The following is a 25681-nucleotide window of genomic DNA, read 5'->3' on the forward strand; positions in this document are numbered from 1 at the left end:
AGTTCTTTCGTTAAGTCTCCCGTTTTGCAGTAGATCTGCTACATTTTCACTTGGCATTAAGTCTCATACAATTATACTTACCGGAAATTACCTAAGAAATCTCATATTTGCAGCTCCTTTTCCTTAACCAAATTTCGTTTCTAAAATACAAAAGTTGTTAGAGAGACTTATTTCACAAAAACTCATTAATCTCAAAGCAGTTGAGTCCTTCTTGAGAAGCCACTAGTTGTGCAGCTACTGAAGAACTTCTCAGCATTTTATGGAACCCAGAGATCCATTACCGTGTTCACGAGAGCCCTCCATTGGATCTTACTATGAGCCAGATTGATCCAATCTATACCAAGCCATCCCATATCTCTAAGATACATTTAAACATTATCCACTCACCTACATTTCGGTCTTCCTAGTGACCTCTTTCCTTCTGGTTTTCCCACCAGTATCCTAAATGCTTTCCTGTTCTCCTCATAAATGCTACATGGCCTGCCCATCGCATTGTCCTTGACTTGCTCATTCTAATCAATTTGGTGAAGAGTACACGTTATGAAGCTCCTCATTATAGTTTTCTCCAAATTCTCACTCAGTATTCTAAATTTTAAAACTCTGGCCATTAGTTTAACTCATAATTAAGCTGTAATATATATAGCTCTTTAAATGAAAGGTGATGGAAAGGAATCCTGCTGTGAAACAAGTATTGTAAGTGATAAACAAATTGTTTCCTTCTTATTATAATTGTTAGAAGAATTTATCCAAGCTGGAGGTAAAATTATTACCACATGGGATCAACAAATTAATTCAATTTTCAGTGAGGAACAACTACCACAACAATGGAAGGGATATTGTGGGGCACATACAGAAATATGAGCATGAAACTTCTTGGAAATGAGGCACTTAGAAGAATGAAAGGTGATAACAGCATGTTAAATGAGAGGTGTTTTGAAGTGGATGGAATTGGCTAAGGATTTTGTCCAGTGAGGGAGTATGATTTAGATGACAATGAAATTCAAAGTTCCATTACCAGAGAATGGGTTATTAAAATGTAACATTTTATAAAGAATCTTGCTATATGTACAGGAATGCTAAAGATTCTGACATTAAATGTAACATTTTTTGGATACACAAGACACATTTTTCAATAGTACTTAAAATTTGCTGTGAAAAAATGAAGTAAAACAAATTATATTTTTATTAATAAACAACAAATAACAGCAATAAATAATACATTGTTAGTAAATAATAAGTTAGGAAGCTAATTGTGCTTCAATCTGGTGGTCATCATTGAGATCAGTAGTCAGTGGAGCTGAGCAAGCTGCAAGAAAAAAATCACAAATTTCTGTGTACAGATGTCACTGGTGCACGAACTATTGCAACATATTTGTTCTTGACTTGCCACACGCTTACCCTGTGTTTAGAAGTACTGGACCAAATTATTTCAGGCACAAACTTGTCTGTATATATGCCACTTTAACTCAGCAAGACACACAAAATAACACATCTACAATAACAGTATGTCATCATGGTTGTTAAGGATATTACAATGCTTTGAATCATGACTTTTTTCGTGATGTACCACACAGAAACTTATTCCGAATGGAAATTATGAATCTTAAAGAGATCTCCATTTTATGACATGTAGCCTATAATTTCTTCCTGCCAGTCATTATTTTATATTTTTATTGCTTTTCAAATTATGATTTCTTTTCTTTCTTTATCTCTGCAGTAGTTATTTGTATCGAAAATTGTTTGTATGTGTAACCACAACTCAAAAAAAAAAAATTACATGGGGAATGGAGGTAAAGCTTTAGATTTCCTTAATCTTAGCAATAGTGTAACCCACATATTTTATTAAAATTAATTATATTTATATTCAAATAAAAAGACTGTAGTTACACTTAGGTACATGATAATGATTAGTCTATAACCTCTTATAATACAGTTTTGTTGCATTACTGTTCTTATGCAATTATATGTCAGATTTTCTGTACGAAGAAATTTGGCTGCAAAAACAACATTCAACACACCCTCCACTTCATACTGTTAACAGAAAAGAGTTAACTTTGAACAGTATTTTGGAGTTACTTGACTGACAATGTGTATTAAGAAAGAAAATGGGACAAGAATTGGGAATGCTATTAAAATTATCAAGCAGGACTCTGCTAATGTAAACAATTGATCCTCACATGATAAGGTTTCTTATTCTCTATAAAAGTATCATCATATATTACTCATTCAAGGAGTAAACTAAACGTTTCTCTCAAAAATGAGTTTAGTATGCTAACATATCAGAAAGATGTGCACTGTTTTCTTTTATTTAAGTATTTGTGATTTATTTAATGACACCGTCAACAGTTCAGAAAAACCAAGACTGAATGATAGGATGATTATTTTATTATGAATGTGAAAGGAAGAAGTCATGGCCTAATTTGAGGAGAAACTGGGTAAAACCACAAAAAAACATTAGTCAGTAAAGCCAGTGCCTGGTACAAAATTTGAACTTGGAAACTTAAAAAAAAAAACAGGAGAGCTATCCACATGATCATGAAGTTTGCTTTGCTTTTCCTGTTACCAGTATGTAGTTTACTAACTTTAAAAAAAAAATATTTTTTTCTTTTCACTTTCATAAAAGATATCTTAACCTACAATATACGTATTAAGCACTCAATTTAGTTTAAACAGTCTTCCAAAGCAGTCATATCTTATTCACAGAATCAAGTAGATGAGAGAAATTTAATTAAATTCCAGTTATATTTATCTAAACCGTTGGAATAATATAAGAGTTCATTGATTTTATCTTCAGAACTTGTGAAACTTTGCCTATTTTACCAGAACTTAAACGTTTTCCTACAAGAATGGAAGCAGCAGACCTCATCCAAAGTATTTTAATGTATCTACTTCCTTCACCTGCTAGAGAATCCAGATTTTACTTGCAGTGTGTATCTTTAACATAAACATTTGAACTTATTAACTAGTACCCAATTTTGTCAGTTGGTACTATAGCAATGAATTATATTTAACAGCATTGCCTCAGTATTTGCAGTCTATATATCAGCTGTGTAAATTACACTAAGGCAGTGGTCTCAAGATTGAACTACTAGTCTTCTAACCAGTGCAATGTAATATCTTAACCTTACCCATTTCAGGCCCATATTTTGTACTTATGGCACTTAAAAATCGTCATTTAACATACATAAGACAGTTCAGTGCACTACAGTAGTTCCTTAATAACTAAGTGCACTGTTTCAACTGTTCTGGACAGGGAAGAAGAGTTGCTTAAAAATTTAGATAAGCATACATAGTTTGATATAAGAACACAGGTTGTTTATAGATAACATAGTAGTACACTATTAATATAAGGTACACAAAAATCTGGAACCAGTTCAAAGTATTTCTTTTCGGACACAGCTGAATAATCTCCCTAGATATAAAAGAATATAGTGAGATCATTTACTTGTGGAGGCATGATGCGTGGGTCTATGGTCAAACATCAGGGAAATTTAACAATAAATATTCATGATGAACTCCATTTATACGAGTACATGAACTTGGAAGGAGAATAAAGTGGTTCATTCAAGGTGTTGACTCACCGCAATATGTAAATCACTACTTGTCATTAGATGAGATGCTTCTATGACAGTGATTAGGTAGAGATAAGCTTTGGAATGGGCTTTATGATACATCAAGTTGCAGGTTTGCTCTGTAAAAATTAATAATGCAGCTCATCTAAAGCACAGAATTCAAGACATCTGAAAATCCTTCAGCACAGATATTCTCATAAGTTGCCAGGGACCATCTTATTTAGTCTGTGAAGATATACCTTGAGATAGGTGCTGGACATGTAGAAAAAATACTGTAAAACAGTAGTAAAAAGTGAATGAAATATTTTGAAAATTACACTGATTTCTGGGATTTGACATAATGTATTCTGATAGGCATTTATCAAAATTTCAGAGAAACCTTATGCTGCAATCTTTAGGGTTTATGATGGAGACAGTAGTTTCCTGAAAAAATGTTGGTAAATTTCTACTCGACTACAATGTATCACATTCCAAAAAGAGAGAGCTGCACAGTGTCAACCTAATATCTTGCAAAATATGTTTATCTAGTTCCAGACTTTTCTCGGAAATGCACAAGTTAGTTTAGATGTCTCTGATGTTGGTCTACAGCAACTCAGCTGTAATATTATTTCTCTTAGATATAAAGAGCACACAATTACAATTTTTTTATGTGAACAGGCAAATCTTATAGTTAATATTGCCATAAACTACCATTTTCTATCCATATGTATAAAACAAACATTTGTAAACAATGATTTATCACAATTTTTTAAATTTAAATTATTTTATTTATTATACGTCAGATTATTATACGGGCTCTATAATACTATGGACCATCTGATGGACTGCCTTGGACTACCTTTTCTGAAACACCGGTCTAGATATTGTTTTCTAATTACACAGAAGAGTTCATTAATTGAATAGCAATGTAATCAAATTGAAGGTGTTCTTATCAGAGTAATGGATTGCATTGCTTTGTTAGATTTGATGCTTTGTATTTCTGTAAATAAAGATAGTTCTAGCACTCTGATTTGAAGTTGGTTTGGTAACCACAGCCATCAGATAAGAGAGAATCTTCGCACTAATATTTTTGAGAATACATGAATGATGAAAAATCAACTGTAATTCAAAGACAAGTTTGTTTGCTTTTCATTCAGTTTTAATTTTATGTGATGTCAATAGAACATCCCCCTAATCTCAATTAGAGTCATGAAGGCATCAGTCTGAATCAGAAGATGAATATTCTTTGGCCTACCTCCTTAAATATTTTGTGAATGAATCTCTCCTTGTAATTAATACAGATATACAAATGGTTCAGATAAAATTGTAGCTGGATTTACTGGAGTCCAGACTGTTGGAAGTAAGAAACACATGTGACAGGTATCTGTAAAACTATGGCCGCTCCAACTTTACTGAACATATCTGATAAACACTTTACCTTAATGATGTAAATATAATTTCTTTATAACATTTTTTTATCACAAAAAAAAAACTTCTGTGAATGTAACATTATATGTTACCTGCGTGCACACTGGGGAATGCCTGTATGCCCAGATTCAACATCATAACTAACAAAACATAATATCACAATCAACAAGACATTAAACTTACAATTGGAGCATTTATTATTGTTGGAACTGTGCTGAAATAATAATTATGACAGAAAAGTTAATATCATTATCCCAAAACTTGACACCGGACACAGTCCTGAACCAGGTCCATTTACCTTCCAATATTACAATGTATTTCCCTAACATTCCACTTAATGTTATCTTCTCTTCAAGAGGTTTTCCTGATAAAATTCATTATTGTATGTATTCCATGTTCTGTCACCCTAGCTACATGCCCAGGCCATTTTAATGTCCTAGATTTCAGTTCTATTAGTGAAAACTGAAAGATAACGATCATGAAAAACATTGCTAAGTTATGTTCATCAATAGTATTCAGAAATAGTGTCCATAAGCACTTTCACTGTACAAGTATCTAAGTTCGTTTTACTATATGTAGGAAACCTGCCTGAAAGATCATTTCACTTAAGCAAATTAATCAAAGTTAAATCTGTTAAAAATTTCCAGATCTTTGGGAACATTTAGAGAAGATGCTCTGAGTGTCATCATTGCAGTGCTTGAGGTAGTCATGAGTTTATATGTGCTGCAATCCAGCCAGCTGTGTCTGCTACCTTATGGTATATTCCTGGCTGATGGTCCACTGCACAGCCAAACCCAGCACTTGTGATACCAGCCAGCATCCACCTACCATCTTGCTGCACAATCAATGGTCCACCAGAATCCCCCTGAAAGCAGTAAGCTGCTTCATACTGTTTGTTTTGTAAATGAAAGAATACTGTTCTTAGGAAGTTCTGATTCCTTGCAGCTGACATAGCGTATCTTGCAGGACAAAAGGATGTTAGGGTCCTTTCAAATGCATGAATATTCTGTCATTCAATAACTTAACAGCATGAATTGATTTTGATACAGTTATGTATTAGTAGTTACTATAGGATTCTGACAATGGTGTATAACGCATAGAGATATTGGGTTTTCAGAAACATCATGTTTTTCTTAGTTATCTTAAAACCAGGACGATGGATAAAGTCCGAAAACCCAATATCTCTATCAGTTATGTATTGTTATATTGAAGTGATTTTTCCATGATGTGAGGACATCATTGAGAACATTGGAGGTCCTACTGTGGGCTTTAGTTGTGATGCTGATGAAAATTTGGATTATATAACTGAACGCTTCTCTAATGGCCATATAATTTGTATGATCGTGACATTTGTAGATAGGTATTTCCAACAGATTCATAGTTTCTAACGGCACCCTATCAACTACAGAGATTACATAGACTTGAATAATAGGTTTTTTTTTCTAGTGGGGTGGGACTAAGTCCCTTGTACTGCGGCCACTTCTGGCCTATTGTACCAGCCCCAGATGATAGGTGAGGGTGATTGTGGAGCAACTGGTGGAATGAAGATTGGCAGGGAAACCGAAGTACTCAGAGAAAACCTGCCGCAACGTCACTTTGTCCACCACAAATCCCACTTGACCAGACTCGGGATTGAACCCAGGCCGCCACGGTGGGATGCCAGCAACTAACCGCTTGAGCTATGATGCGGCCTGAATAATAGGTTAATATGATTCTTAATGATGAGAAATGTGCTGGGAATGAACAATAATAGCATATTTTAATATACTATTCCAGAATCTACCTGGATGAATGGATAATAACTAGTGGAAATCTTGTATCAGGATAGGTTTATCACCATGTGAGATTCAGATTGGGTCCCTCCTGACCTGTTCAGTAGGAATCAAGTCATCCAGTCAGTTACATAATCAGTCAACAAGCCAGCCAGGAGGATAAATAGGAATATCCCCATGTTTGGAAATTATCATCCAAATATTCATCTTTCAGTGTCACCCCAAGCTATTTAATAAGATTATGGGATGTAATAGACAAATTACAACAGTATTACAACAGTTGAATATTTGTATCTCACTCACCAGACAAGCATCCATATGGCCATCACTGTGACCGGCACAGAACATCTCAGAATGCAGCTCCAAGTTAATGTTCTTGTGCTCATGCCACTGCAGACACTCTGCATCACTCAGAATAGGCACTGTTGCCTTTTGTAGTATGTTGGTCCCTGTCTTACCTACACAACAAAACAATAAATATCAGTATTAGTGGGTTTCTGGACTTTGTCTATAATCTAATATTCCAAACAGAACACAGCAGAGACACTTCCACACATTTATGACTGAGGATGGATACAGGTCTGTTTCTGAAACACTGTATTCTTTCAGAATACCAGATGACTGAAAAATTTTAAAAACTCAGTAACATGAATTGCAATACTCAATGTCAAAACCCTTTATATATGGTTAAACTTTATACAAAATCTGCCTCTTGTATTAACAGATACTGATCTGAAACATTTCCTGTTTAGAATCTGAAACAAGGAATTGTTCCATCACCATTACGTTTCAACTTCTCATTAAAATTCAATACTAGAAAGATCCACAAATATCATATAAGAGGGAAACTGAATGGAATACATAATATTCTTGCTTCTGCCAACAGTGTTAACTGAAATGTAAATAAAGCAAAATCTGTGTACTTGGCCACATCTGTAAGCTGTTCACATGCTTAAGTTGGCTGTCTTTGAGTGTAGTAACAGATGGCTAACACTGAAAGCTTTCACCACACACCACAGTTTCTTTCTACGAAATTGTTTTACATATGCATTGTGCTAATTTGCTAACTTCAGACATTTATTTTTTTAGCACAGTATGTATAATGGAGGAGACAGGGGCAATGGGAAACTCTATGATTTATTCTGTTCCCCAGCTGTTAGACAGTTAAATTAAAAGTATTCTTGGATGGGAAATATATAGTAAAAGACATTAAGGAAAACTGAGAAAGATATGAGAAGATAATAGAAAAACTGATATCAGAAAAGTAAGTTGTGCAAATATGATGCTGACTAATAGGATTTAGCATTAATGTTATTAAATCTGTGCATTCTATTACTGGAGAAATGGCATAGTTAATATATGTATGGGTGAATTGGTGGGGGTAAGGTAGGTGGATGTATGGATATACAGGGTAATTCATAAGTCTCTCTGGAAACCCCGACAATAATTTAGAATCACTCTGTAGATGAAATACATGGCTATGAGGGATACTGTGATTATAAATTATTGTTGGGATTTCCAGAGGAATTTACAAATTATCCAGTAGATGGAGATATGGACAGATATGCAGATATACAGAATATGCTATAAGATGTGATCTGTGAGATATACAGTAAAGGTAAACTATCTTTGTAAGAGGCCGTGGAGGCCCATAGGGTTGTGAGAGGTAGAGGCTCCCACATTTTCTAGAAAATAGACTCACAGATGGTGGTGATGTTGTCAGCCTTATGCACCAGCTGCCCTCTACCCTCCAGGAAGATTCCTGGTACTCATTTTTGTTAGAGGCTGAGTCGACCACAGGGCCATAGTGCAGTTGGAAGGATTGGGTAAATCAAAAAATCCAATGACCTCATTGGGAATCGAAACCATGACCTTCCTGCTTCTATCATAGTGCCTGAGAACTACACTACTGAGAATTATGAATCAAACAAAATTTCAAGATGATCACCAAGAATTCAATGCAGGGGAAACCAAAGTTTACACAATGTTAAAGAGGAATGTTGAAATAAAATATTTGTGGCACTGTGTGAAACTGAAAAGGGATATAAATAGGGACATTAATAAAACTGTGTGGGAACTGTTTATAAGTGTGAGATCTAGGAAGATTTCAGTTTCAAAAACAATACTTCAGGTAGAAGTGAAAAAAGTGGCAGATATGTTCTTGTTTTGTTTGTTATAGAACTGATATAATTTGAGTTGTTTTTCCAAGAAGTGGTAACATACAACATATGTGAGAATCATAATATGGCAGGAGTGAAGGGACATTTTACCAACCATAAGTGGTGTCCGTTTTGCCCCAGCCTGCCACAACACCCATCTGACCCCAGAATGATGCATCATGTCGTGGTAGGCAGATGGGAAGGATGTTCTCACGATAACTGACTGGTCTTGATAATCTGAGTAGTGCCAAGTCAAATCTGTCAGGTTGCGTGATCCTGTATTGAAAGTTTGGGTGGATTATCTTGTGCACAACCCTCAGGATCTCCTCTGGAAGTGGCTCAATGTAGTGGCCTGTGTTCTGTGTGTCATACTCCCCCAGGTACACTGTGATATCCTTTAGACGTGCCCTGCAACAAGATAAAACGTCTATTGAAATCAATCACTGTTGGGGTCCACTCACACTCCTATCCAATGGGTACTGGAGTCCCCATGGCACTTTTTCTTTTATGCTAATGATGTTAGTGGTATGTAAATACAATAGTTGTTTGTTTTAGTTAGGCCAGTTGGAGAAGTCGTTAACTCTGTTGTTACAGGCAATTTGAATCAAGGTAACTTATTTCTCCATTCTTACTCCCATAAGAAAAGATTTGGGACTGCAACAACAATGAGTACCATTATAATCCCTATGCAACCATTTATCTACATGTTAATTAGTACAGGCTGCTTCAATCCAATATAACAATGGCAAGAAGGAACTCTGTTGCTTGATGTGGTTATATAAGCTTTTGGTGCACTCAGTTTTCTTATGTGAGGATGAATAATTACAGAGCAACTATGTAATGATACAAGGGGCAAAAATACAACAATGTCATTGTTTTTACAAAGGAAACAAAAGGGATCCTTGGACTCCTGCATCTAATCAATGACCCATAAGTTCTATCATAGAATATGCAACCTCCATACCCTTTTATATGAAACATAATAAGGAAAATTTCTTGCATGGTGAATATATCTGTTTTCTGGGAATGCACCTGCAGCTGCCAGACACCAGTAAAAGTAAATGCATTTGATTCCTCTCTCATTAGCCACAATGACATCAATAACTTTGTTTAAAGTAAAAAAAGTAAAGGTATCCCTGTAACAGGCCGTGTAGGCCCATAGGGTTGTGAGATGTTGAGGTTCACACATTTTCTAGACAATCGGCTCATAGATGGAGGCAAGGTTGTCAGCCTTACACACCGGCCGCCCAAGAATATTCCAAGAATAATCCTGGTACTCATTTCTGTTAGAGGCTGAGTCGACCCCAGAGCCATAGTGTGGCTGGAAGGATCAGGTCAATTGAAAAAAATCCAATGACCTCATCAGGACTTGAACCCACGACCTTCTGGCTTATAGCATAGTTCCTCAACCAACTATGCTACCGCATGCCCCTCAATAACTTTGTTTAAAATTATTAATTATGTTAAGGGGCTGAATAAACACAAAATTTGAGAACCCCTGTATTAGATAGTTATCTCAAAAAACTGTGGCACTGATTTTTCCGCATGGACATGCTAGTTAAATATAATTAACAGGACTGTCTAAGTATAACATCTTTAGCAGTAATACCACAAAAGTCAGCCAACGCAGACAGACCATCATTAATGCAATATTACACAACTGACCTGTGAATGCAGTGTGCTGCAGTAGCCACATACCACCTGCTGACCAGCACACCCCCACACTGGTACCCTGCAATGCGGATGTGCGCCTGCCATGGAAACTCCCCAAAGTAGGCTTCGTTGCCACCAATAATCCGTTTCTGTAGCGTAATCCTTGGCACTCCACACTCTGCACAATAAACAGTATGAAACCATATATATATTTGTTTTACCTGAATATCCTTGTCTCCATTTCCTAGTTTATTCAATAACTTTTTTAACTGCAGAGGTCATATACACAGTATATGAGGGTCATGTGAATCACTAATTGTGAAAGATGTGGGACTGTTTGTGGCCTTTTGTAAGATTGTCTCTCAAAATTTGTCTGACGGGACTGGAAAAATATGAACAATCTCAAATAACTTAGCAAGACTCTGATAACTGAGCATAAACCTTTCCTATATAATAGTAATAGTATAATTAAGGCATAATAATTATGTATGCAGGTGTCTCCTTAATTTATATAAAAATTGTGTGGCCACCACCAGAAATTTTTTCAGGGGGAAAGCAAGAAAATTTTCTTAGGAACTTCATTTTAAGCCATTTCAAACCACTGTTATTCATCACCCTGGAATTGTGGGTTTCTATATTGAAACATATATGGTGCCTCAAGCAAACATTACAATTATTATTTAGTAGGTCTGCATTTCCTTCTTTGAATTTTTGTTTTAAAAAATTCAAAGGAGCCAACAGATGTCATATTTGATTTCCTGTTGCCAGCATCCATGGTCAAAATGCCTCAGAAATACAGGAGCTTTATAATCTAATTTCAGTGGTGAGCCTGACAGTGTGTTCCTTATTATGGAATGGTGAAGCAGCATTGCATTTTCAAGGACTGACTTTCAGGCTGTCTCCTACTATAGAACACAATAAGATTTTGTTAAAAACCAAATACATGGAAGGATCAGAAAAGTCGTCTAATTCAAGCATGCTTAAAGCGAATGACCAGGAAATTGAAAGGGTGAGAGAATTAAAATATACTGGACCTACTATAATGGAAGATAACAGAAACATTACTGAAATAAGACAGAGAGTTTTAATGGCAGATCGAGCTAGTTATAGCCTAAAGAAAGGATTAAATTCACGATATTCAGAAGACAGACAAAATGTGCTCTATATAAGATGCCTGTAAGACATATATTTACCTATGGAAGCAAAAGTTGGTCCCTAAAATAATGTTTCATGGAAGGTTTTAGCATCAACAGCGTTGAATTTCAGGTTCTGCTACCACATGCTTATCTAAATGTAAAGCTGTTCCTGTGCTTAACTGGAAGGCGTGGAAAAGAACAAAGTCTTTCCCCCACCGTGACTTGAATTCCGACCCCTCAGCCATTCCCCCATTATGTAATTACTTAGTAAATTTAATTGGCAAAATGTATGTAAAAGACTTTACTGCTTACTGACAGAGTCACATTCATGTATGTCTTGAGGCTCAGATATTACACACTGAGATCACCTGTCCTGGAGGCACCAAGAATCTCGTTGTTTCTGTGGTCGATATCTTCTCTGCGGACTGGCAACACCTGACTGACTGTAGGGGCAGGCGATTTCAGGGGCACACAGCATGTGAACAGCAGGTCGGCCATTAGGTCCAGTCCTCCTACACCCCCCTCGCTGCAGCCTGCAGAGAAAAATAAACTGAATTAACTGTCTTGGCTGGAATCAGAATTAGGTCTCAAATTAAAACAAATATAGCATCAGGTGAAAAATGACTGATCAAAGGATTAATAATTTGCCAACATATTTTTTGGTACACTGCACTGCACTGTACATACCCTTGGTGAGTTGCCCTCCAACAATCCAGCATGTGAAGGTGTAAGTGCAGCTGTGTAACACATTGTTGTACACACATGTAGACGGGTATCCTAACAATGATGCAAGCATGAAGCGTGGCCTCTCTCCTTCTGCAACACAGATATAAGTGATAGGGCAACTATGGTTATAATTTGCTGCATAAACCAGATATAAATGTTGTTATCTACTTTTAGATAATTCAGTTTCAGAAATCAAACCAATCTTGCCCATAAATATGCTAAATACAGCCAGCAAAAGTATTCAGCCAGGTAAACTGTGATGTTCAGATATGGTTTTAATAATTAATGAAACGCCAGTTGACAATTCAACAGAACAGTTTGAGAGTTGACATCTCTGGTTACTGTCTCCAAGGATAAAAATTCCACTGATGTATTTTTTACGTCGTAGCCCTTGATGAACACTTTGAAATGACATTTTTTTTTTCGGTGAATATGCAGGATATGTAAAGTTTCGTCAAATGTCAAGATTACACTGCCATTTGAAGAATAAGCACCTCTTATTGCTGTTAATTACTACCATCTTCTGGAATTTTTCACATATCAATAATAAGAGCTGCCATAATTTTGGAAAGAAAATCCGGACCATAACTTGAAGAGTGGACGGGACAAAAAGCAATGAATTGGGGAGGGGCACATTTAAGAGACAAGAACTGATCACAGTTTTCTTTAACACTAGGAATGAGACAACTCAGTAGGTGGCGTAACAGAAATGCTTTAAACTTGAATTCTGGATATTTTCAGTTCAAATCTCTGCCGAGAACCTATCCTGACAGGATCTTCGTTGGTTTCTTCAGTCCCTTCCGGAAAATTCGTGGATAGTACTTCGGGTAAATGAAGACAGCCGCATCATTCATAATCCTTTCCATTTTTTTCAATAAAATATCCTGTCATTAGACTACATACAGTCCAAATAACGACATAAACCCCAATACGTGTTACGTTTACATTTTCTTTTTATTCTGGCAGACAGCACTGTAGAGCTCTGTGTCGGCAACAGACTTTTTCAGAATATCTTCTCCGTAGTTTTGTTAAAAGAGTACAAGGATGATCGAAATCCGGGACATTTGCTCAATTTTTAACCAAGCGGACGGAACCCCGTGACAAGACATAAAAACCGGTACTATCCGGGTTTGCCAGATGTATGGCTATCCAATGAAATTTTAGTTTTTCACGGCGGTGACTATGAAGAATGTCGTCGTGGCGCCGTGTAGATCTTGTTTGAACCGATATTTCGGAGGAACGTATCGCCTTCATCTTCAGGGTAAAAAAGTTCGCGAGCGAGGAACCAACGTGAGCAGGTGGCTGCAGACGGCCACATCCAAGAAAACGGCATTCTTTATGGCTATCTTCCTACCAAGAATCCACATTTCCACATATTCCATATGCTCACACAATCACAAGTCGTATGTTATTATAAAATGTAGGCTTATATATGTACCTCTCCGTTACTGTTTCTTTTGTGCCTCACAGAATAGAGAGAAAATTGTATTAGCAGGAAACTATGAATATTGACATCGAGGTTTAGACAAAAATCCAATTTTTGGTTTCTAGTACATGCAGGCCTATTCACTCCTCATCCTGCTGCATACGCTCAAAGGGCGCTTGAGTCGTGTAACGACATTGTTAGAAAGGTTAGAAAGCAGGAATGGCTCGGTGAAGAGACGCTTGGTAACTTTCCGTAATGACGCAATGCATTAGTGAAGTCCGCCCAGTCTTCAACTTTATATATCAGAATAGTAGGCCATTACAGAACTCTTTAAGTTCGTTGACTGCTGTCAACTCCTTGTTATTCCACTAGGCCAACGATTGTCAAAATATCTAGGACGCGTACCCCTTTCAAATTTCCGGAAATTCTCAAGATGAGTCCTCCATTGCGGGCTTTAAGCTATGATCATGTCCCAATTATTAGAGCGTCCGGGTATTGAAAATGAAAATAAGGGCCCTTTGACACTTGCGTTTGTAGTGTGACCCGTAGAAACAGCTCCATTTCAATAAATGCCACGATAAGACGCTCGTGGAAGAGTGGCCTGGCAGCGCCGGGAATCGAACCCGGGACCTCTGGATCTGTATCCAGGAACTCTGACCACTAGACCACAGAGGTGGTCACGTGAACGTAAACCAGCCCGCTAGCGAATATTCAATAATATTTTGTACGGAGATGGTGACAGCGATATTCTTCGAAAATGCTAAACTGGTCATGACCTACAGCGCTGGACATGAAATATCGAACCTACGAAAAAAGCTGATACAAGTAACTATTGACGAGTAATAATGAGACGAGCTTGTATTCATAACTGGTTCGAATCTTGGTAGGAGTACTGAGTAACTTGTAAATAACTCAAATAAGCCGAGTCCTTCTTGAAAAGCCGCAACTCGCTCAGTTCCTCAAGAATTTCCTAACATGTTACGGAACCCGAAGGCTCATTACCGTGTTCACAAGAGGTCGCCAATATTTCCTATCCTGAGCAAGATTAATCCAGCCCACACAACCCCATTCTATTTCTCTAAAATCCATTTCAATATTATCCTGTCATCTGCTTCTAGGTCTTCCTACCAAAATCGTGAATACCGTATTTACGCATGTATAGGCCGCGTGCGTGTATAGGCCGCAGCACAATTTTCAGACAGAAATTATAGAAAAAATAATTTTCTTGGAATATTATTTCAGGAGTAGAACACCCTGTATTACTAATTATGAATATAATTTTTTTTTTTAAATGAAGTGTGATTTCGAATATTTCAAATATAAGCCGCACCCCAGTTTTCCTCTTGAATTTTTGGCAAAAAATGTGCGGCCTATACATGCGTAAATACGGTATATTCCTCTTCTCTCTCATACGTGCTACACGCTACGGTTACCACGTCCCCCTTGACTTCATTATTCTAATTATATTTAGATGAGCGCATATGTTACGGAGCTCGTCACTGTGCAAGTTACTGAGTGCAAATAATTAACGGCATTTGTGGCTTTTCTCGGGGCACTCCAAGTGAGTGGTGCGGTAACATTTTCAAATAGTTTCCTCTTACATACCTCCACATTCACTACTTTATATCCCCATAAATTCCCCATTTGACACTAAACACCGTTTACAGGTTTATATTGTGGTCTCTGTATTATGATTCAGTGTAATCTGAAAGGTGACTACGGTCGGTTCGGAGGCACCAAACACTTCCTTGGTCCCATGCAAAGTTGGAAACCACTCACCAGAAAATATGATGCATAATCCTGTAGATCACAACGTGAATTTTCACGACCATGTAAACCTCAAGTATTATTAATGTTTATAGACCATACAACGTAAGTAAGTAGGATAGGAAATAGGAATTGAATTCAGTTCTATATTTCACATGCGAACTCAACAGCTACATGAGCCAGTTACGGAGCCAGTACAGTAAAAAAAAAAAAAAATAAAAATGAAGGATACAGCACAGAGATGTAGGACAGATACATGCACATGAGATATTCTACTGCATAGGAGAAGTAGTACAGGCACAAGTAAATAACAACACTGAATGCATTATTACATATTAACCAAATTAAACAAATGATTCTCAAATGTATTCGCACTATTACGGCTAATGTTGCAACTGAAATGGCACGTTTTATGTGAAAATATAATTTAAATTTAGTAAATTCTCTATTTAAGATTTGAGGCTTTCACGGCGGTGACTATGAAGAAAGCAGTCTTCTGGGATTTGGCACCGTGTATATGTGGTGTTAACCGANATAACAGAAATAACAACCTCTCTCTCTCTCTCTCTCTGATGCTCCCGCTTTGGAGCATAGGCCATCCATGAAATACTAAGTTTCACTTCAGTTTCTTAATCCTAAGACAGTCGGTAGGACTCCTTGGACGGGGGATCAGTCCATCGCAAGGCCGCTACGTACACAGAACGACACAAAGTCAGACTAAACGCATACACCATGCCTTGAGTGGGATTCGAACCCATGATCCCAATGTTTGACCGGACGAAGACAGTAGAAATAATAATACTATGGTAAAATTACATTAGGGCCGTGCCACAGCTCAAGCGGTTAGCCGCTGGCTTCCCACCGCGGCGGCCCGGGTTCGATCCCGGGTCTGGTCAAGTGGGATTTGTGGTGGACAAAGTGGCGCTGGGGCAGGTTTTCCCCGAGTATTTCGGTTTCCCCTGCCAATTTTCATTCCACCAATTGCTCCACAATCACCCTCACCTATCATCTGGGGCTGGTACAATAGGCCAGAAGTGGCCGCAGTACAAGGGACTTAGTCCCACCCCACTAGCAATAAAAAAAATAGTCCCACCCTACTAGCATTAAAAAAAAGGATTATGTTACATGAAGTTAGCTAAAATTCGTCACTTTAAACTGTATCTTTATGTCCATGTTTCGATCTTAAACCACCCCTTAAATGCTGGAATTAATAATAATTATAATAATAAAGCTCGTATATATATTTATTTACGTGTTTACTCAACATCCCAAAGGCAAATTATAAAGTAAGCATGAGCAGAGAGACAAACAGAATAAACACACACACTATATATAAAGACAAAAAGGCAACGTGTATCATTTAGACAAGAACAACTCAGTAGGTGCTAGAATAACAGCAGCAGTAGTAATTATGATAACAACAACATGGCCGTGGTTGTAGATACCTATTTTGAATCCCAGCAAAAGAATCTGCTACCTTGAAAATTATATATCTTAACATTCAAAGGTCTTTAAAAAAAAAATTGCGACATTGTCCTGATACAAGGTATGGCCGTTTCTTGTGCATCATTCTATTTTATATATTATTCTCGTAACTTCTATTTCTCGATATATAAAGGAAGAAAACGTCGTAGCGTCTCGACGGCATATAATCAGAATTATTTAAAAGAATCGTTAAACGAACTAAATATAAATAAATATATATAATTAAATGAGACGTCATGAAATATGCACAGAAAAATCCAGGATCTTATGAGGTATTACATTTTGGTTCACCCTGTGGGAAATATTGCGTATCTAGATCCATGATAAATGAAAATAAGAATTCAATGTTAAAAGCGAAAATTAATATAAAATAAATTCCTAATTCTTATAAAAAATATAATAAAATTCGTAGTGATATATGTGACATAGAAATACTCAAATAAATGCCGTATTTAATTAATGATGATAGTACAGAAAATGGCCAATAGGATATCACGTGACCACTAAAATGTTTCAGTTCTCAGAAAGCGACTTGTCTGGCCGTAATCAGTCAGTTTTGGGACTTGTGGGCGGATGGTTCAGTCAACTGGAGACAGTAGTGTAAGTGCTCTGCCGTAGTTACGTTCGTGTGGTTACCTGAAACTTTAAAGTTCTTTAATTTTACATGAATTCGTGTAATTAATTTTTCAAATATTTCAGTAAAAGTAACAAAGTGGTTCACTCATGGATCTGAAATATATAAATACTCGAAAGAAAACTTGAAATTTCGTATAATAATGCACAAAAATTTACGTAATAATAGCTCAGTTCTAAATTAACCGTCAAAAGTCAGGATTCTTTATAAATTGCATGCTAAAATTAATTCCAAAATCAAATTGTGTGCCTACTTGTGTTCGCCATTTTATCAGCATATTTGAAAAACATAGCCTCTTCTCACAGGGCACTAAATCTTCGTAGCGACTGAATGAATTTATTTTCCAATATTTTTAATGTTAGAACTATAAAATATGTACAATTCCCCACAGAACTGATAGTAAAAGAAAGATATAATGTAGAACATACACAATACAAAAACTGCCGGTCTTTTAGAATAGAATAGTTGAATGGGGCAATGGAAAAAATTATGAAATATCTTTTTGTTGCGTTAATAGAGTAAAATCTGAAAGGAAGAGAATAGTTGCGTGATTTAGGTGAATATTAACTTTTGAGCGTAGCTGCTTGATGCAGTTAATAGGGAACATAGGGAGGGGGAAGCAGAAATAGTGGCATTCGGCCAAGATACATTTTTCGGTATTTGAAATCTTGGAGAGAGAAATAAGCTTAGATTTCTTTCCGTAAGAAGTGGACACTGAGTCTGTAGTTCAATATTCTTCTAGCTTCCACCCAACAAAACGACGAGAATATTAAAACGGTATCTAAAACATCCTGATAATAAAATTTAACGTATGAAACACCCTGTACAATTCGAAAAAAAATCTTCACGTATTACAAAGAGTGCCTACTTGTGCAACCCCTCTTGCATGCTGACAGAGTCAGCCGGCCTAATGGGGGCCACAAGCAAATCAAACTTCTTCCGCGTGCTAGACAGAGGAAATTTCCAGATTTCAGATCATGTTCACCATTTGCAAAGAAAACAGAAATTCTCGTAATTGAATTTGGAGGAAAGAAAACTGCACTGAAATTCTCATTTATGAAAGCTTTAGAAGATTTTACATTAAACACGGCGAGTATTTTAGTCCTTTTCGGGCCACAAACACCAAGAGATGCTGCGAATCGATAATTACTGAATATAAAATTCGATACTAGAACTATAGGGCCGACAGAAAAATGAAATTCCTGAGCCAAGCATAATAGCTGACAAATTAAGAAATCCCATTTTTTAAAAGTCTCTGAAAATGCGTATTAGGTCTTATTTTCAGATGAGCACGCTAGTCTGAGTCTTTAAAAATTTTATGAAGATATAGAAAACTTAATTTAACAGAAAGAGGCATTGCGTGTTGTATGGTTCACCTAGAGGCTTACACATAATATATGTATACTAACACCTTCATAGGCTTTCTGTATCGTGTGCTTGCGATGAATGGACACTGCATGTGACTGTGTGACTGTGACACATTTTTCACTACACGATGCATGGCCGGCATTTTGTCTTCTGATGATCTATACAGCACTCACAATTGCCTCATTATTAATATACAATTCAAATATCTGATTACTTGTTCAAAACTTTGTTCAGAATGAGTTTAAAAAGAATAAAATCTTAGAACAATCAAAGTACTTCGTGAATCTTATATTGCCTCATCATGATAAATTCATAATATGAATAAAGAGTATGAAATTATATGCGGTCATTATGTTCATAATGCAGAGAACGAGCTGCAGTCATGGCAGATTTAAGTATCAAACGTTCTTAAGAGTTTCTTATATGACAACTGCTTCAATCAATATTTTCTTGTAAAAGGTCGTTAATTTGAAGCATGAAGTTCAAAGTCTTTAAAAATTCAGGTCATATCTCGTAGAAAACAGCGTTTCCATTATGAAGACCAGTCGCGTAAGGCTATTCACAAAAAAGTTATCCAGTTAATCTGAGGAGCATATGAAATTAATGAATATATATGTACAAAATGCGGATAATTTTATATGTTAAAGATGGTAGAGAGACATGTTTTGATGGGGTGCAATGAAAAGTATTTAATATGAAGACAAACATTTTTTAAGCTGCTTGAACTACTCGTCCAGATTTTCATTCGAAACGAAAGTCACGTGTTACAAAAGCTACGTCTGCTCTTTCCCTGTTAGGCTACATGCATGAAACAGATAACAGAAAAATAGGTTGAATTATATCTGAATCGTGCATTTAAATATAAAAAGTTGTAAAATATTTTCCGGTATCTAATATGTCAGGACACGTCGAGGAAGTTCTAGGCGCCGATCCACCAATTATAAATGACCATTACGGTTTCAAAAACTTAGTGAATATTAATAATAAACGTACATAATTTTTCTTGCACGATCAAAAATGTTAATGTGAGAGGAGGCTGTAATTGATCGAATACATTACAATCAAAATTTTAAATCATTTACGTTCAAAGGATATAACTAAGTTGTATCCATTTTATATGAAAAATAACCGGACAGAATCTGTCTACATGTCTGTTACTCCCTGGTAAGCATGCATACTTTAAAATATTTTGAAACAGTCCAGTGTCTATAACATGCATTTCTTCTGCGGAGTTTTGGTCCTAAAATGATTGCTGAAGGTGCTTGTCGGATTACATTCTGTTTCGCGTTTTTTTTTTATATTTCATGTAATTTGTTAAATTGGTGTCATAAATTGCGGAGAGTAATATATGGTGCTTGTGTAACTAACGTGCTCGAATGAATTAAAATGCTTTCATAGTGCACGAGCTTTGAGGTATGACTCCAAAACGAACGAAGTGTGCGTTCAGATAATGAAGATATGGAATTGTGTTCAGTGTAAAATCAGTTAAGTGAGAGAAAAGAGAAAATCACAGCAGGCAGTGAGTGTTTAAAAATAAATTTCCTGCATTTTGAAAATGGTGCTCAAATGTGTAGGGAAAATATTTTGAGCAGCGGAAATGCATAGAGTGCAATTCAGTTCAGCGATGGAAGTGATATGATCAGTGAAAAATGTGGAGAAGAATAGTGTTAATCACATCCTTTAGTGCTGTAGGTATTAGTGTCAATTGTGAATTTCAAGAGCCACAACTACGAGCTTCAGTATCATCAATTGCAACATCAATTCTAACTACAATCTTCAAGCATCACTATCTGCAACATACATAACTACAAGCTTCATCAGAACCACTCACTGCAAGATGTCGGGGTTAAAGTAGGTGACCGTTTTGTTTGTCCCCGTTGCTTTCCGGTCTGTAAGGGTCGCTGGCTGAATCATTTAGAACTGCATAAACCACACTGCATATCAGTGTTTGTAATGTCATAGAGCCGTAGGGTTTTGTAGTATGTAAGCGTCAAGTGGGCAGCCTGTATTTCAGAGGAGTCACTACATAATTAAGGAAGTGTTTAATATTTGTCTTGCTGTTTACAGTCCCCCTCCCCTTCTTCGGTGTTAGGTCGCGATGTTAGGTTTCTGTGATGTTAGGCAGGCAATTGTTTTAGAAATAGTACCGTGCCAGTGTGCTGGGCCGCACTGGTAGCGTAGTGTTCCGGCAGGCTGCAACAAACTTGACACCCCTGTGGTTCAGCCAGTGGCGGACGGAGGCACCACTTGGAGAGGTCGCGGAAAGACACATCAAATTAATCGTCAAACGGAAAACCGCCCCAGAACAATCGAATTGCTGTTCTGTGGGCAATTTTATTGCAATGATACTCATTTGGTTATAACCTGAGTATAATTTCCGTACAAATTATAATTTCAATTTATAAATTATTCTGAAGTTTTCTGTAACTATAAATTCCATATAAATGGACTGAAAGTAAAACAGTTGACATTATGTGAATTGTTTTACAGCGGTCTTGTTTCGAACATTCAAAGCCTCTGTATTTCTGAGGCTCTGTGTATGTGTAAGTAGTGGCCTCTTCTACAAGGAATTGATTGGCACTCGCCAGGGAGTAGAGTGTATACATTCACACTTGTCTCTTGTTCAAGCGATGAAGTGATGTAACACTCTAAACCTACTTAACTTTACTTAGCTTAAAGTAGACGCCTTCCAAAAAATATGTAAAATGAACATCTAAATTTCGTTTATAATGTGATGCATTTTTAAATTATTTAAAAATTCATCACTATATAATTTTTTCAGTAACATCTTCATGTTTATGCACCAAATGGAGGGACATCTACAATCACAAAATGGTGTGTGCACTCAATTCTTCCCTTAGCTTCTAGAGTGAAGCAGTCCAACCTCAATGACACATTCATTATTTCATAAAAAGTGTTTCGTCAGGTTGCTATAGGAACAATAAATACACTAAACACACAGGGCTGTGGAACTCGCCCGGTTTCCATTGGCAGCCGGAGGCGGCGAGCGGAGCGTACTGAACATTTTGGAGTTTTTTCTGTCTCGTTCATGTTAGGTTTGCGTTGGGGGGTGGGGGGCAAACATTACATCTCCCGAACGTGATCAGAAAATTCTGCAAATGTTGCGGGACGCTACGTGAGCCAACAATGCCACTATGCATGGTTTATTTGGAAAATCGTGCCTCTTAAAAATGAAAATTGGTCATTAAAAGTAATAAGATTATTACTTAAAAACTACTTTCGAAAATTTTCAGCGAAACGATTAGAGTTGTACTTTGGAAGAATCGTTTGGAATAAAAAGGCTGCAGCTTTTCCGTTATATTTAAAATGCTCGTATTTTCGTAGGGATGGGAGGAAATAAGCCATTTGTTAGGATATTCAGGATCAGTTGCAGCCTTCATTAGAATACGAGGACATTAAAATAATTCTTCAAATTAAACTTTCGTCCTCAAGTTTTACTAATTATATACTTCTCTCTTTCAGGTATTCTAATATATTTTGATTGAATTGTTTCAGAATTTCGTTTGTATGCAACGACAGGGAACCCCACAAAGTTGGAATAAGACAATATTCACATTCGCACTACAATTTTCAAACATTTTACATCAGTTTGGCTTCGACAGGCTGCAGCTCTTCCACGTTTTTTTTTTACTGTCGCCTTTCCAAAAAATTGTAGGACTGCGTCTGGGGTGGGGGGTAACAGGCCATTTGTTAGGTTATTATGGATCAGTTTCAGCCTGCGCTAGAAAATGAGGGCTCTAAATCATTAAATGTTCGGGAGTCGAAGTCTCCCGCATTTCGAAGAGAGCCCGCAGTTGTATTAAGAATGCGATTTCTGTGTGAGGTATACTAATGGTCTGATTGAATTGTTTCAGGTTTGAAATCAACTTCTCAGCAAGATGGATAATCATTGGATTAATTTGAAATTCTGTATTTTTTTAATTCATAATGCGTTTTAAAGCATTGTTTGGAAATCGCAAGCTGCAACTCTTCCTGTTTTTAATTCTTGAAATTTCTTAGGACTGGGAGGGGGGAGGGGGCAGGCCATTTTTGGAATATTATGGATCAGCTGCAGCCTGCATTAGAACTGGAGGACACTAAAATGGTAAAAACTGAAAGATGACATTGAAATTCAATGCATCAACGACCGTCTCGTCCTCAGTCGATTTACTAATCATTGCTTCTCTTTCAGGACCTATAATAAATTTTGATTTTTGTTTCAGGTCCCCCCCTCAAGACCCTGTGGCTCAACGTGCCGAGGGGGTGAAACAAGGAAAGTTGTATAAAACCAGTTCAAATTTGGGCGGGGGAGGGGGAGCTCGAAGTCCATTTCTGTATAGCAGAAGTTATAAATTCGAATACCAAATTGTGCTTTCAGCTGTCTTAAAAAGTGTTCAGTTGAAGAAATACTTCTTAAGAACAAAGATTTGCAACCACGTTGAAAAATAACAAAATAATTGGCAGCTCTGAACGTTTTACTGAGTAACTGGCATGGATGGAATAACAGTGTGGTAAATGGACACCTTGAGGTTTATTCCAACATAACCCTGTCATTAAGATTGTTTGGACATTCTTTTACGAGCCTTATTTAAAGCGGCGATGAGCCCACAGCACGCAAGCTGTCGTAAGCACGTTACTGACTAGAGGTAATATTTTTTCTTTTGCAATAATGAGTAATTTTTTCATTAGTGGAACTTCTGGCGGTTTGTAATAACTGAACTAATGCAACTTTCCTTGGCTAAACAGGGTCCAACCTATCTCATGAGTTGTAATGAATTTTCAGAATGAGTGGGTAGCACTCGATTATTTTACGGGACGTACTACGTTTAACCTTTTAAAAATTGAAACTCTCTTGAATAATATACAAAAATTCAGTTCGTACCTCACAGGAAACGTTACGTCTCCGCTACAAAACCCAACCGGTTAATGCTGCTTGGGAAACAGTCGCTGTTTATTGTAAGAAACATAATGGAACACACAAATATATTCTGTGGGCATAATGCAGAGCTTTATTTTGTTAAAACAGGTGGTGCATATGCCTGTGCTAATAGCTTAAGTCGGCTAGGAGGCACGATATTTCGAATTTTTCGGAAGTCAAACCGCAAGGTAAAACCTTAGGTCGATGTTCTTTTAAATTCACTATTCAATAATCATATCTGACGCTATATAATCAGTTACAGTATCGTTAGCCCATTAGAGCACAGTGGCAAATTAGTGTCATCAGCTTTAACACTGAAAAACTTAGCATTTTTCTCACAGTGCNCATATGCCTGTGCTAATAGCTTAAGTCGGCTAGGAGGCACGATATTTCGAATTTTTCCGAAGTCAAACCGCAAGGTAAAACCTTAGGTCGATGTTCTTTTAAATTCAGTATTCAATAATCATATCTGACGCTATATAATCAGTTACAGCATCGTTAGCCCATTAGAGCACAGTGGCAAATTGGCGTCATCAGCTTTAACACTGAAAAACTTAGCATTTTTCTCACAGTGCATTTACGCTTTCTTACTCTTACAATAAAGAACGATCTTTTTTTTAATTAGTCCTAGTGATGATTATTTTCCTGTTGAGGCAGGAGCTACATTTCCAAATGAGATTAGAGACACGGTAGTAAATATTTCGCTTACAATCTTCTGAAATGTGACGCAGTGTAGTGTGACGGCGGGAATCATTCGAAAAGTTAACGCCTACTTATTCTACCAGGCTACACGTCGTCACATTACAGAAGGACGTAGTCCTGAATTTTTAAAATATTCAGACGAATTTCAGGCTTCATGATTAAATTTACCAGGAACTAAGACACTGAATTTGTTCAGTACACGTGTGTTAACTTCATATTTGTTTTCTTTCAGATTCCATTGTTTTGTGGAGAAGTTTCCTTCCCTGTTCTGGGGAGTAGTGAAGGAAGATTAAGAATCGTATAATGCAACTATACAACGTTAATTGGCATGCGTGATCACGCAGAGATAACCTGGAATTTGACATTTATAGTCGTAAATATTTCATTAATCCGCAGAGGAGAAAGGATTTTACTGTTATAAAAGGAACAGACTGAATACTGAATTGGCGGAAGACTTAAAAGACACCAGGGCCTATACTAACTTGTGAGACATAACACAAGTTGCCATACTTACGGAGTTATGAGCAACATTTTTTTTGTAAAGTAACATGCTTTAATATTGACAAATCAAATACACCACCTCAATCTACAGACCTTTCTTTATTTTTCCACATAATCCCCACTTCTTTGTACACATTTCTCCCAGCGTTCTGGCAGTTTGAAAATTCCCCTTCTGTAAAATTCCGTTCCAGCCATCCGAAGACACTGACGCACTGCTTTCTGAATTGCCTCCCTTGCCTAAAACGTTGTCCAACCAGCTGATCCTTCACAAATCCGAAAAGATGGTAGTCGGAGGGTGCCAGATCAGGGCTATAGGAGGGGTGTGGAAGAACTTCCCACCCCATCTTTGCAATTGTTTCCAATGTGAGGCGAGCGGCGTGGGGGCGAGCGTTGTCATGCAGGATGATGATGTTTCGTCCCGGACGTTTATCGCGCAATGCACGACGGGGCTTGTG

General features: G+C 37.0%; 1 protein-coding gene and 1 long non-coding RNA gene across 2 annotated transcripts in view; one reads left to right on the forward strand and one right to left on the reverse strand.

Moving 5' to 3' along the window:
- Positions 1–4165: 4165 nt before the first annotated feature.
- The window catches only part of LOC111862352 (serine proteinase stubble), a 56758-nt gene continuing 35242 nt past the window's right edge, over positions 4166–25681 (reverse strand). The window contains exons 3-8 of the mRNA XM_023847666.1: positions 12387–12515; positions 12068–12232; positions 10576–10741; positions 9026–9318; positions 7055–7209; positions 4166–5844 (exon numbers count right to left, since the gene is read on the reverse strand). Of these exons, the coding sequence (XP_023703434.1) occupies positions 5686–5844; positions 7055–7209; positions 9026–9318; positions 10576–10741; positions 12068–12232; positions 12387–12515 (1067 nt within the window). The 3' untranslated portion in view covers positions 4166–5685. The remainder of the gene's footprint in view (positions 5845–7054; positions 7210–9025; positions 9319–10575; positions 10742–12067; positions 12233–12386; positions 12516–25681) is intronic.
- LOC111862366 overlaps positions 24382–25681 on the forward strand; it is a 2861-nt gene continuing 1561 nt past the window's right edge. The window contains exon 1 of the long non-coding RNA XR_002842417.2: positions 24382–25209. This is a non-coding gene — a long non-coding RNA (uncharacterized LOC111862366). The remainder of the gene's footprint in view (positions 25210–25681) is intronic.

This window comes from Cryptotermes secundus, unplaced genomic scaffold, assembly GCF_002891405.2.
Source record: "Cryptotermes secundus unplaced genomic scaffold, Csec_1.0 scaffold674, whole genome shotgun sequence".
Lineage (NCBI taxonomy): Eukaryota > Metazoa > Arthropoda > Insecta > Blattodea > Kalotermitidae > Cryptotermes > Cryptotermes secundus.